Source organism: Staurois parvus, unplaced genomic scaffold (genome assembly GCF_062004578.1).
Source record: "Staurois parvus isolate SC_StPar_1 unplaced genomic scaffold, SC_StPar_1.0 ptg000218l, whole genome shotgun sequence".
Taxonomy (NCBI): domain Eukaryota; kingdom Metazoa; phylum Chordata; class Amphibia; order Anura; family Ranidae; genus Staurois; species Staurois parvus.
Genome location: NW_028318014.1, coordinates 5,092,500 through 5,107,500, shown reverse-complemented (window position 1 = coordinate 5,107,500; position 15,001 = coordinate 5,092,500). Strand labels below are relative to the sequence as shown.

At 40.2% G+C, this 15,001-nt stretch overlaps 1 protein-coding gene across 4 annotated transcripts in view; it reads left to right on the top strand.

Annotated features, from left to right (window-relative positions):
• RHOBTB3 (Rho related BTB domain containing 3) overlaps positions 1–15,001 on the top strand; it is a 79,146-nt gene that overhangs the window by 27,600 nt on the left and 36,545 nt on the right. For 3 of the 4 annotated variants that reach the window (XM_089679145.1, XM_089679143.1, XM_089679142.1), the window contains exons 6-7: positions 9,917–10,261; positions 13,648–13,760. In XM_089679145.1, the coding sequence (XP_089535271.1) occupies positions 9,917–10,261; positions 13,648–13,760 (458 nt within the window). The remainder of the gene's footprint in view (positions 1–9,916; positions 10,262–13,647; positions 13,761–15,001) is intronic. The other variant, XM_089679146.1, reaches the window with a different exon arrangement.

The window sequence follows — 15,001 nt, the reverse complement described above, 5'->3', positions numbered from 1 at the left end:
ATATAAATTCTTTAAGGAGAAAGTCCATTTTATTCCTAGATACTTTAGTTCTCTTTCCCTCCATCGAAAGGGGAATTCTCCATACAGGGCTTTCTTTTCAGTTATCGAGACACTAGCATTTAAAATCTCTGATTTTACTGGATAAGTTTTTAGTTTGACAGCTCTCCAAAATATTTAATTATTTTCATCAAATTAGGTAGTGTCAACCTAGGATTAGCCAAATAGAATAGCATATCATCAGTATACGCTGCCACTTTGTGTTCTGTCTCCCCTATCTGTATCCCCCTCACATCTATACTAACGTATTTGCCGGCGTATAATGTGACTGGGTGTATAAGACGACTCCCTAATTTTCCAGTTAAAACATAGGTTTTGGGCTATAGTCGCCTTATAAGACTACCCCCCCTTACAAGGCAACACCATTTAAAAACATCAGGTTTGATTTAAATAATTTTAATTAAAATGATTATGACTTACCGGTACTTAAAATCCTTCAAAATCCTCATCATGTTCATCCTCTGACGTCATAAGTTCATCAATGACATCTTGTGATACATTTGTAAAACAGTCATCATATGGATCTAATTCCAAATCAGATGGTGTGGCTTCAGCTTCCCCTTCATAAGTAGTCATCCTCCATACCATCCAATGAATTTGATATGCCACACTTCTTCAAAGACTTCTTGAAAGACTCTGCATCAATATAATTCCAGGCTTTTATGACAGTTACAGAAAACATCCAATTGTGGAGCACGCATGTTTCCTCCTTTTGTGAATGACTTTTTGCCACTAACCATCCACTCGATCCACTGTTCTCGAATGCGATCTTTAAATGGCTTGTTTAGGCACACATCCAGTGGCTGTACCAACGATGTTGATCCTGCAGGAATAACTGCCGCATCTGTGTTTATTCTTTACAGCCTTCTCTTTGTGCCGTTAGTTAAATGAGCCCTGAACATATCCCACACCAGTAGGCTACGTTCTCGACAAAGTCCACCTGGTCGCCTACTCCGTACATTATCAAGCCATAGCTTTACCCCTTCTTTATCCATTCAGCCTTTTTCATTCACATGTACAAAAACTCCAACAGGGAACTTGATTTTCGGCATTGTTTTTCTTTTAAAAATAATCATTGATCTTAGTTTGGTGCCTTCAGCTGTACATGCTAGTACCACTGTAAAACAGGACTTTTCATGTTCTGTTGTTTTAATTAACACTGTTTTTGCACATTTTGAATTGACACTTTTATTTTCAACCATATCGAAATTCATAGGAGTTTCATCCATATTTCCAATATTACTTAACGCATAGCCATGTTCCTTGCGCTGTTTTATTACATATCTATGGAAATTACTTACTTTGCCATCAAGATCTGCAGGTATTTTTTGTGCAATTTTGGTCTTTTGCCTCAGTACCAGATTATGCCTTTCCAAGAACCTAGTACACCAGGATACAGTGGCCTCAAACCTTTGCTGTGATGTGGGTTAGATTTGACCCACTGAAGTGCAAACATATGTATCTTGTTTCGTGTCACTACATAATCATTTTGACGATGCTCATGCACCATGTCTGCTACATGACTTTTGAGTTCTGGCCAATATGGGGTGCCTCTTCTTAATGCACACTTACTCCTTGGCATACTATTTAATGCATCTTCATTTGCTTTCCAGTCTCGGACTATCTTTTCTGTTACTGCATATTGTCTTGCAGCAGCACCATTATTATGTTCCTTGGCAAAGTTTACAACTTTCAGTTTGAAACTGGTTTCATATTTCCTTCTTGCTGAAGCCATGATAGGACGTTGTCTACCAGCCATTTTGTTTAAATATACGGTACACCCACTAATCTGTCAGCCCGCTTGATGTGCGTTAATACTTTATGTATGGTAGCTTCTTCTACATACAGTATAAATACACTACACCACTCTGAGCCAAGCTGGATCAAAACGAATGTCACTATTGTAATCTGTCAACCCGCTGGATGTGCAGTAATAATGTACAGTTGTGACCAAAATTATTCAACCCCCAATGCTGTAAAGGGGTTTAGGGACTATAGTGTACATTTGGAATTGTATTCAGAATCAAATCCTACAAGGACGTTGTAACTACCCAAATGCAACTAAAATGACATCAATTGTTTATGTAATACAGTAGTAAATGGTTCTTATGTGGTTTCTTCATTGCCACAATTATTCAACCCCTTAAAGACTACCACTCTGAAGAACAGAGGTTCATACAGGTGCTTTCCATCAGGTATTGAAAACACCTGTGGATGTCACCGAGCAGCAATCAAGCATAATAAGCACCAATTAGGCAGCTTTAAAATGACTGTGATACTCAGCTCCTTCTAGACATTTACTGGTGTGGTTACAAACATGGTGAAGGCAAGAGAATGGTCCAGGAAGACAAGAGAAGAGGTGATTTCTCTTCACAGGAAGGGCAATGGCTATAAGAAGATTGCAAAGATGTTAAACATACCAAGAGACACCTTAGGAAGCATCATTCGCAAATTCAAGGCAAAGGGCACTGTTGAAACGCTACCTGGTCGTGGCAGAAAGAAGATGCTGACTTCGACTGCTGTGCGCTACCTGAAGCGTAGAGTGGAGAGAAGTCCCCGTGTGACTGCTGAGGAACTGAGAAAAGATTTGTCAGATGTGGGTACAGAAGTTTCAGCCCAGACAATAAGACGCACACTGCGTAATGAAGGCCTCCGTGCCAGAACTCCCAGGCGTACCCCCTTGCTGTCTCCAAAGAATAAGAAGAGTCGACTGCAGTATGCCAAAAGCCATGTGGACAAACCACAAAAGTTGTGGGATAGTGTTCTGTGGACTGATGAAACAAAATTAGAACTGTTTGGGCCCATGGATCAACGCTATGTTTGGAGGAGGAAGAACAAGGCCTATGATGAAAAGAACACCTTGCCTACTGTGAAGCATGGTGGAGGGTCAATCATGCTTTGGGGCTGTTTTGCTTCTGCAGGTACAGGGAAGCTTCAGCGTGTGCAAGGTACCATGAATTCTCTTCAGTACCAGGAGATATTGGATGGAAACGTGATGCAGTCCGTCACACACCTGAGGCTTGGGAGACGTTGGACCTTTCAACAGGACAATGATCCCAAGCATACCTCCAAGTCCACTAGAGCATGGTTGCAGAGGAAAGGCTGGAACATTTTGGAGTGGCCATCGCAGTCACCAGACTTAAATCCGATTGAGAACCTCTGGTGGGACTTAAAGAAAGCAGTTGCAGTGCGCAAGCCTAAGAATGTGACTGAACTGGAGGCCTTTGCCCATGAAGAATGGGCGAAGATACCCGTAGATCGCTGCAAGACACTTGTGTCAAGCTATGCTTCACGTTTAAAAGCTGTTATAACTGTAAAAGGATGCTGTACTAAGTACTAAGATTGAATGTCACTTGGGGGTTGAATAAAACTGATAATGCTGTGAGCACAGAAAAGACATTTGTGGTTATTTCATTATAACTGTTATGTTATATTTGTCTGACCTACAAGTGCCTCTTTAATGTAAATGTAAGCAAGATGACTGAATGATCAAAAGCAATGTCAAACTGGCCAAAACACTCAATTTCAGTGGGGGTTGAATAATTTTGGTCACAACTGTACATACAATATACAGTATACCGTGCTGAGACAAGCTGGCTCAAAACGAATGTCCCTACGGTAATCTGTCAGCCCACTGGATGTGCGATAATACTGTACATACAGTACACAGTTATACAGTATACCGCGAGGGGCCAAGCTGGCTCAAAACGTATGTCCCTACAGTAATCAGCCCGCTGGATGTGCGGTAATACTGTATGTACGGTAGCTTCGGCTACATACAGTATACCGCGCTGAGCCAATCACGGCAAGAGATGTATTCTATTAATGAAAAGTCAGAAAGGTGGGCTGATGATGTCACAACCTCAGCCAATCTGAGCAGGCTTTGTATTTATTAATAGAATACATCGCTCACCGTGATTGACCCAGCGCGGTATACTGTATGTAGCTGAAGCTACTGTACATACAGTATTACCGCACATCCAGTGGGCTGACAGATTACCGTAGGGACGTTCGTTTTGAGCCAGTTTGGCTCAGCGTGGTATACTGTATACTGTATGTAGCCAAAGCTACCGTACATACAGTATTACCACACATCCAGCGGGCTGACAGATTAGAGACGATCGTTTTAAGCAAACTTGATCCAAATGAACTGAAGGTTCACATTGTATACCCCGCGTATGAGATGACCCCCAATTTTTGGGGTATATTTTTAAGTATCAACAGTCCTCTTGTATGCCAGAAAATACGGTATTCCTTATTGTTGCTAAAAACAAACAACGGCGAGAGCGGGCAACCCTGTCTTGTCCCATTATACATCCTGAAAAACTGACAATAAGCCGTTGACCTTTACTGCTGCTGAGGGTTGATTGTAATATATGCTTGTAATGACTCCTCCCTCATTTCCATTCTCTCTCCTAATGCATTTATGTATAGATTTAGCTTAGGGACTAATTGTTCTTTACATTTTTTGTAATATCTCACCATATACCCATCTAGCCCCGGGCTCTTCCCTGTCACTGTACTCTTTAGTACCGCCTGAATTTCCTCCTGCATATTCATTTTTTCTGGACAGATTAATCATTCCTCTTCCACTCTCGGTAGTCCCGCTTCTTTCAAGTACATCTGTCTCTTTCTAGTTCTTACTTCCTCCCCCTCTTTTAACTGGTTCGGGTTAACCTTGTATAATTTACTAGAATATTTTTTAAATACATTAGCGATATTGATGGTTGAGTAGACCAATTCTCCATTATCACTTTTGATCTTCTCTATATAATTCCTTGATTTCTTATTTCTCAATGCTCTTATTAAATATTTACCAGGTTTATTCCCCCACTGATATCTCTCTCTTGTCATCATATTAAATGTTCTCCTTGTTTCTTCCTCCATTAAATTACATGATTCCTTTCTCTTATTTATTATATTCTTTTGTTATTCTCTTTTTATGTAGCTGTTCTAGTTTGTATAAATCCCTTAGAAGCATGCTAATTTTCTTTTGCCGTTCCTTTTTTTATTTTTTACACCAATCGCTATCAACATTCCCCTGATATATGCCTTATGTGCTTCCCACACCATGGCCGTCAAAACTCCTTCAGTCTCATTTCTTTCAAAATATTGTTTGATCTCTTTTCATTCTTCCGTCTCATGATCCTAAAGGAGTGTCTCATTTAATTTCCACATGTTTCTCTTATTCTGCTCTCTTCACCATAATAAGTTCATTGTAACAGGAGCATGGTCCGATATTTGTTGTAACTTCTATTTTTGTTTTGACCGACTTCATGAGTCTATGTTCTACCAGTATATAGTCTAATCTAGAGTATGTCGCATGTGCTGGAGAGTAGAATGTATAGTCTCTGTCTTTGGGATGCTTCACCCTCCAAACGTCCAGGAGTTGACATTGATATAACACTTTTCGCATAGATTTCAAGCATCTACCTTCCTCTCTCTGCCCATGCGATTACAGAGGTCAAACGTTTCCTGTAGTTCTTGACCAGGTTTGCACACACTGCAACAGGGATTTTTGCCCACTCCTCCAAACAGATCTCCTCTAGATCTGTCAGGTTTTGGGGCTGTCACTGAGCAACATGGAGTTTCAGCTCCCCCCAAAGATGTTCTATTGGATTTAGGTCTGGAGACTGGCTAGGCCACTCCAGAACCTTGATATGCTTCTTACGGAGCCTCTCCTTGGTTATCCTGGCTGTGTGCTTCGGGTCATTGTCATGTTGGAAGACCCACCCACGACCCATCTTCAATGCTCTGACTGAGGGAAGGAGGTTGTTGCTCAAAATCTCACAATAAATGGCCCCATTCATCCTCTCCTTAATACAGTGCAGTCGTCCTGTCCCCTTCGCAGAAAAGCACCCCCAAAGCATGATGCTACCACCCCCATGCTTCACAGTAGGGATGGTGTTCTTGGGATGCAACTCATCCTTCTTTTTCCTCCAAAGACGACGAGTGAAGTTTAGTCCAAAACGTTCTACACATGACTTTCTCCCATGCCTCCTCTGGATCATCCAGATGGTCATTGGCAAACTTCAGACGGGCCTGGACATGTGATGACTTGAGCAGGGGAACCTTCCATGCAATGCATGATTTGAAACCATGACGGCGTAGTGTTCTACCGACCAGTGACCTTTGAAACTGTGGTCCCAGCTCTCTTCATGTCATTGACCAGCTCCTCCCTTGTAGTTCTGGGCTGATTCCTCACCTTTCTTATCAGTAATACCACACGAGGTGAGATCTTGCATGGAGCCCCAGTCCAAGGGAGACTGACAGTCGTCTTTAGCCTCTTCCATTTTCTAACAATTGCTCCAATAGTTGATCTATTTTCACCAAGCTGCTTGGCAATTGCCCTGTAGCTCTTTCCAGCCTTGTGGAGGTCCACAATTTTGTCTCTGGTGTCTTTTGACAGCTCTTTGGTCTTGCCCATGGTAGTAGTTGGCGTCTGACTGACTGTGGGGTGGACAGGTGTCTTTAAAGAGCTCAGACAGGTGCTACTAAGTTAGATTAATGAGTGGAGTAGAGGTGGACTTTTTAAAGGCACAGTAACAGGTCTTTGAGAGCCAGAATTCTTGCTGTTTCTTAGGTGTTCAAATACTTATGTTCAGCAGTGCAAGACAAATAAATTCTTTAAAAATCTTACAATGTGATTTCCTGAATTTTTTTCTAAATTCTGTCTTTCAGAGTGGGAATGCACCTACAATGTGAATTTCAGACCCCTCCATGATTTCTAAGTGGGAGAACTTGCAAAATCTCAGGGTGTTCAAATACTTCTGTTCCTCATTGTGTATATGTGTGTGTGTGTGTGTGTGTGTATGTATGTATGTATGTATGTATATATATAATTTTTTTTTTTTCCCAGCGAGAGTACCATCATCCCTCCAAAGGAACACGGAGCTAACTCCTACACAATTCCCCTTCCCTTTTCCTTCCCACTCCCACTTCCCCTAGGCCATTTACTTGCCTTTGGATCATTTGTCGTCCTAGCCCCACTATCGATCCCATACTAAGGTGGAGCTCTGACCACGTACGCCCCTCCAGACAGCATTCCTCTTTCCTAGGCCACGTATCTGAATGTATATGCAGTTCTCTATTTCCCTGCCTTTCTTCTAAGTTTTTGACTTTACCTAGGAGAAGGGGGAGGAACAGGAAGAGAGAAGGAAAAAAAAAGAGGCCCCCAATGGGCTTCCAAAAAATTCTTCTCTCATTCCTCCTACCCCTCCCCTATTCTATATTTGATGCATTTTCCCCCTAGGGGCTGACTGCCAATTTTTATTTTCTATTTCCTTATTCTCTTTTTACCCCCTCTCCCCAACCTGGAATGTCTATTCTCTGTAATTCGAGTCTCTTGCAGAAGTCTCTCAAATCTTCTGGAAATCTCAACTCTGCGGAGCGATCGTCTTTCCACCCTATTAAGCATGCTAGGAATCCCCAGCTGTATCGTATGTTCTGTCTTCTCATCTGTTCCAGTAATGGTTTCAACATTTTTCTTCTAGCTATAGTTTCCAATGATATGTCAGCAAAGATCTGTAGATTTGCTTCTCCATATTTTATTATTGGTCTTTCCTTTATCTTCCTCCATAGCTCCATTTTATCTTGGTGGTAATGGAAACGTATGATCATGTCTCTAGGAACTGATATTCCAGTTTATATAGCAGACTCCTTTTGCTCTTTTCTCATTTGTTCCATCTGTTTTTCTAATTTTGTTATCACTTGGGGCATGTTAATCCAGTTTCCCTTCAGTCTCTTCTACTCTGATAAGACTTGCACCAGATATTTGTGTATTATCACCATCTCCTGTTTTATGGATCTTTCCAATCTCATGAACATATCCACTATGTCAGATTTAGTTGGTATCTGCGAGGTCTTTTCTTGCTCTTCAGAGTTCTCGGTAACCGACGCATTTTCTAGTTCTTCAACTTCTAGACTTTGGCTGTTATTAACTGCTCCCAGAGATAATCTAGAGCGATCGCCACTGATGTTTTCTATCTTACGTCTTCTGCTCATCTCTCTGGGGTTTTTCCTTCCAAATATTTTTCTTGTGTGGGTATATATTTTTTTTGATTGAACTTATTTGGGGTGGCTTAGACCCTCCACCTTTTGCTGCTTTGCTTTTCATGATGCTTAAATATTTTTTATATTTCTCCAGCGCGATCAAGCGATCAGAAAATCTCCATTTTCTGTCAGTGCTCACTGGTGGTCAGTAGTAAATGTACACTGATGTCTGTTCGCTATTGGGGGGGAACCATCTGTGAAGTTCTGTGGGTTCTATGCAGTCCCATAGGACATGGGTCGCCCTCTCCTCTGTGCTCAGGGATGGTGATCTGGTATCCAAAGGACCGTTAACTAGCTTACCTGCTCCTACCCCTTTCTAAGGGCCATTTGAAATGTTGAGGATCCTGGTGGCTTTAAGCAATATGCTTCTTCTTTAGGGAAGGGATCCACTTTGTATGAGGACATCTCCTCTTTGAATCACCTACCTAAGACAGAGATGTGAGCTATTATCCATATAGCAGGAAACCATATTAGGATACCAGACAATATGCCTTGTTCACTATAGGAGCTGCCTTTAAAAAAAAAAGGTAAGAAAATTGCAATGGCAGATTGGAATCCAAAGAATAGAATGACAGCAAAGATTTGCATCCACATTGACTTGTATGGGAAAGAAGAGCAACCTGTGAACATAAGACATTCTTTGTCCTTGGGAAACATCTTTATATATACTTTCAACCTTAAATGCCTGACAGTGGTTTCCCAGAGCACTATGTCTAAAGGGACAGCAAAGTCGAGACCACTTGGGTTTTGTCTGGCAGAGACCTTCAGGTGAGCCGCTGCTCTCACTTAATGATTTCATCTTGAGCTATTGTGGTTGGTAAATAGGCATTTTACAACAGGCTATAAAGCAATAGATGAAAACATGAAAAGGTGCTAGAAAAAGAAATGTATAGAAATGTTTTTAATTTTTGTGTCTGCAGGTGGAGATCTGCTGGAAAAAGAAACGTGTCGCAGTGTACTGCATTGAACAGCCCATTCAAAAGGAATGGCTTGATTGAAAGCCATTCTGATGTCTTTCGGTAACCAGCAGACAATGTTGACAAAAACTTGCTGGGGAGAATAAATCTTTACCAAAATTATAATTAATACCAGTTGAAAAATGTTATCCGATTGCTCGTACATCCCTCACTTTACCCCTGTAGGCTAAACCCAACTGCAACAGTTTGAGTTTAGTTAAGTGGAACTGCACTGTATCTGAGCAGAACAAACCAAAAGTGCTATCTAATTCACTTTTAATACTCAAACCAAACTCACCCATCCATGTATGTCTCCATGCTTTATTTTGCTGAGAAATCAACCCCTAGCATTTCTGGCCATGGCCATCTTGAGTAAGGGTAAAGGATTCATAAAGAATTTACTTCCTGGAATCCATCTGCCCTTAGCTCAGGCAGGCAGGAGCGTGTGCTTAACTGAGAAAGCCCCTCCTGAGGACTCCTGGGATGTATGACATAATTTGCCAAGGCATTGAAGTAACTAAAGAAATGTAAAAAAAAGTTTAAAACAAGTAAATGTAATATAATTTCCTATCTATTTACTAATGCTAAAAGCATAAGGTTTCAAAATAGTCAATGTTGTTTGAGAGCGTGAAGTTCCATTTTAGCATAAATGCCAAAGGACAGTTTGATTGTCCCTGCGTATATTTCTTTTAATGTCTATAGAAGAGTTATATTTGGCAAAAAAGACAGTGTCAAATTAGAGGCAGTTTTTTTGCTACCTATTATTTGTTACAAGCATGTGATGCATTGGTGGCTAAAGTTAGACAACTATAGGTCTAATGTTTTGGGATTTATTTTTTTTTTAATTACAGAAAAGATGCCAGTTTTGAAACATGAGCCTTCACGATATATATCTGACATACAAGATCTGCTGGTTCGCTGCCAATGTGCTGATGTCCTCTTCTGTACAGCGGAGTTAAGGCCGGTGTCTGGAGCCCATAAAGTAGTACTATGCAGTGTCAGTGCTGTCTTTACGGTCTTGTTTGCTACCTCCAGAAAGCATTTTGCTGACCCCTGCATATACAAGACAGCACACTTCCTATTCTCCATTTATGAAGAATCTGCAGAGATTGCCCACAATTCTCCAGTCAGAGTCATTGTTAAAGATTGCAACTTCCATACGTGTTTACCCAACATTCTTAACTTTATTTACTCGGGTAATACATCTAAATTGCCTTTTTTTCTTTTTTTTTATTGTATACCATTACTTCCCTTTCTGTTGCATGTAGTCTGCATGTCATGTCTTGTTTCTTTGACCTAGTAGAAATTTAGATGCAGCAGATGTAGATCAGATATTATTGCTATCAGCTCCATGTAATCCCAGATCTACCAAAGCCTGCCCTGTTCTGCGATAGTCACTTTTGTTTTTTTGGTTCATCCATTCTTAGTCATGATAGCTTAGTACATTTCTAGAAATTTGCTGCATTTGTGATAAAACTAAGGAACATATTTATACAAACAGGTGTCATTGTACAGATGCCATGGTTCAAGGCTATCCATGTCCACTTGTGTTCCTGTTTTCACAGGATAGCTCCTATGTATTCATAGCTGCAAATCGCAATTAAACACTATCATTTGTCACTACAACATTACATAATAGCTAGGACTTTTTCATTTATTGAAATCTGTTGACAAGGTTCAATGATATAGAGTATACAGCTATATAGGTATGGATTCTATCATCAGACACCTGTACTTAGAAAATGATTGACTATATGTTGCAATAATGATTGCTACTTTTACCACACTAAATGGTCTTTAATAACATTTATTCTTTCACACCTTCCCAGTCCTCTTTCCAATGAATTCTGTATTTTGATATAGGAAATTGTATTTAAAAAAGTTAGAGGCTTGAAGGAGAACACTATTACACTCAGGTTTCACCCAAGTAGGCTTAGAACTAAACTCCCACTTCTACTGCAGGCGAATTCTGACGTTTCTTTCATACATGTAAAAATCAGCATTTTTTTTTTTACTGGAAAATTACTTCGAATCCCAAACATTATGTATTTTTTAAGCAGAGGCCCTGGAGAATAAAATCGTGGTTGTTTAAATTTTTTATGTTGCACGATATTTGTGCAAGGGTTTATCAAATGCAAATTTTCAGGAAAAAATACACGTTAATGAATATTAGTGCAAACACAATATAATACCACATTTTTTGCTAAAATATAAATTATGATGTTATGCCGAGTACATGGAGAACTAACATGTCACTCTCTCAAATTGCATACGCCCATGGAATGACAACAAACTATGGTACCCAAAAATTTCCACAGGCAACGCTTTAAAAGCATTTACAGGTTACCAGTTTAGAGTTACACAGGAGGTCTGATGCTAGAATTATTGCTCTCAATCTGACGTTCATGGTGATATCTTATATGTGTGGCACGATTACTATATACATATGCATGCAGGACAGGGTGCTTTTAAATTGTTTTATTTTTTTTTAGTTTTTAAATTATTTTGTTTAAAAAATTTTTTACATTGTCCCTTTTAATTTTTTTTTTTTTTTTGCTCAACTTTATTGCTATCACAGGAAATAAACAACATCCCTTTTGATAATAATAAGCTCGATAGGTACTCTTTTTTTATGGAGGGATCTGAGCTCTATAAGATCACTTGGGGGAGCCTGGTACAAGAGGTGGATGGCTGTAGCTGGAGGGGGAGACCCCTTTCTACCTCCTGTAAAAGTGATCCAGCGGCTGTATAGCCGCTTGGATCTCTTTTACATTGTGCAGAATCGCTGGCAGAAAAAATTATTTCTTGACCATTGCTGCAGCTGCAATGATGACCAAGACCTTACCCTACCCATCCAAGGATGTGTGTATGTATGTATGTGTATATATATATATATATATATATATATATATATATATGTGTGTATGTGTGGGTACGGAAGATGGGAATCCGTTAAATATATTCCTTAATAGCCTCAAAAGATATAAATACAGTATACTGTATATATATTTATGCAAACCCGGATATCAAAGTAGCAGTGAACTCATCACTGTACTGTACATAGCCTTTGCAGAGAGTAGAGCTGTTGGAGGGACCCTGCAGGCCTTGCCCACTACTACCGCCCACTTGCAGAAAAAGCAAAGACAAGACCAGTCACCCTGCACAAGGAAAGAGGACAGCAGTGACTGGTCTTTATTACAGGAAGCTCTTGCACAGAGGCAAAGATTAATTCCATTTTACTGAACAGAAAGAAATACACAACACACACCAAGATTCAAATGAGAATATACAGACCTCCTGTGTTTAGACAATATTTGCTTTTTCTGGAGTTTAACTTTAAACATCAAAGATGCTCCTAATGTTTAATGCCTAGTTAGCTTGCTTTCAAAAACACGTGACATAATTTATCAAGAAACTCTATTTTGGCAGTTTCAACTGTCATTATTGTTACCATTCTTAAAGTGGCCTGTTGCTGTACAATGAAATATTGTGAGCAAGCAAGACCACAGAGGAAATGACAGCCATGGCCTGTGCAAATAATATTATATAGTCCATTTATAGTAAATATGCCATCCTATGGAGAATGGACTTCAGCCAGGTAAAGATAGCTCCAAGATTTCTGATTTTGCTGATGATCATAAACTCTGCACAGTGGGAGAATCCCAGATCTCAATGGGACCAGTCCACCTTTGGGGTCACATTTACACTAAGATATATCAATTCAAATTTTTTCTGTATATCAAAAATGAGTTTTTCTTTGAAGTGTAACTTCTGTTGAGAAAAAGACAGTCCCCTCTGGGTGAGATTTGTAGAGAAAAAAAAACGTTGCTGATTCCTACATTTTTCTGTTCTGAAGAAATTGCTGTTTGCTTCATTGTGTCCTTTCATGATCTATTCCTGAATGGAAAGGTCTGCCTTCATTATAATCAACTGGTGCACTATCATTATTCTAAGGAGAAAGCTGTATTATCTGAGTCCCTTTAGTAGGGAGTATTTTACCAAAAATTAAATATACCCGTATTAGCTTTAAAAATTACTAAATCACGCTCTCCCTTTGTAAGGTGTCTGACCTTACCTTAAGACCGGCTTCACGAATATGCTTTAATTTGACACAAATTTTTGCTTGCAATTCAACCTTGCCTATGTAACTATGTTGCTGTGCCATCCATTTTGACACCTCAATGCACAAAACTAGTGGACACTGGGCACCCCAGGGTTGCAGTGCATGATGGCAACTCACAGCGATGGTACACTGTCATGGTCTTAGACCTGTAGAGGGTCATTGCCCATTCCAGGACATGATAGTGCTAAGGCCTGGTGATGGTCACATAGAGTAGGTCACATGGTAGGGTGGCCACTCTCTGTGTGGATGTCCATGTATATTGGGGAGCTCTGGTGTCAGGAAAATCTGCTACATTATAGTGTCTATTGTCACAGTGTCCACTGTCTTGGTCATTTCATAACTAGCACAGGTTGGCAAAAGTTCAAATGTCCACAGTAATAAGAAACCATGTCACCTGAATATTAACAAATCAACTTTTCAAACTGTCTTGCAGTTTTATAATTTATTTTCTTCATAAAGGCGCATCTAAGTGGGAACTGCTGGAACAACAGATTCAAGAAAAACTGAAAGATGGAGAAAAAGTGGAACATGTCTTCCGCCTAGTACAATGTGTGGTTAAGAAACCTAGCCAGGTATGTAATATCTGATCGTTTATTTTTTCGCACTTTATTTTTTATTAAAATTTTTCATGTTTACATAGCATTGAAAAAGGCAGTGATATGTAACATTCCGTTACCAAATAATTACTCATAAGTTTCCAATACATAAAGACATTTAGGCATATCATACAAGAGCGAAGGGAGGAGGGTTGGGAGTAAACCCTGCTCCCTGTAGCTGTAAGGCAGAGGGTACATTAAGGCAGTTATTCAAGAGAGCAAAGGTCACCTGAGGTGTCCCCCACTGTAAGGCGGAGCACCAACAGGAATAAATATCTGATCATTTTAATGGATTCTTCTTTTCATCGTGATTGAGATGGCACCACAGAAACTTGGAAGAATTAAATGTTCTTCTAGAAATGCTTCTCTATTAAATTCCAACTTCTGTCTTGCTCAGTCTTCTAGTGCTTGGATAAAAAATCATTTGTTTTTACCATTTCATTAAGCCCTGGTTCACACTGATGCAGTGCAGAATTTGCAGCGTTTTCTGTGCGAATTCCACACTGCATCAGAATCGCACCCTGTTCATGCGAACCACTGAGGGTGTGTATGTTAAGTTAACAACACCCCGAAAGCGGTCCACAAAATGCGGTGTGATGTTCAGAATCGAATCGCATAGGTGTGAATACCCATGCGATCCGATTCTAGTGTGGAGCTGTGTCACTGTGGAGTTCCAGCCCTTCTCTTCCTACTCATCAATGGAGGCAGAAGTGTGTTTGCAGAAGAAGGTAATGTCTGACTCTGATGTCTCATGTCTGTGTGAGTGTGACCCTGCTGGCCATCCATCACATGTGCAATGTGTCAGAGAGTGATGACATCATCATAACCTGCGTGTGTGTGTGCGTGCGTGCGTGCGCACGCGTGTGTGTGTGTGTTCACAGCATTTTATCTCCCCCCATTTCCTGGGGAATTCCAGCCTGGGATCTGTCAGAGTGTGGATCCATCATCCTCCACTCACTGCAACTGCCAGCTACAGATGCAGTCCATCCATGACACTGATTTTGTCTTAAATATTGATGCTGGTGGTATCCTATGGCATTTCTTTTTGCAAATTAAAAGAAATTCATCAGTTTTATGTTTTGTTGATTTAATATTTTCTAATGTTTTTAAAATGTATTTATTTTGGGGGGGGGGTGCAAATAGCTGATCTTGCCTAGGGCACAAAATAGTCTAGCACTGGCCCTGATGATGGGACTTGTTTTGCAACAGCTGGAGGG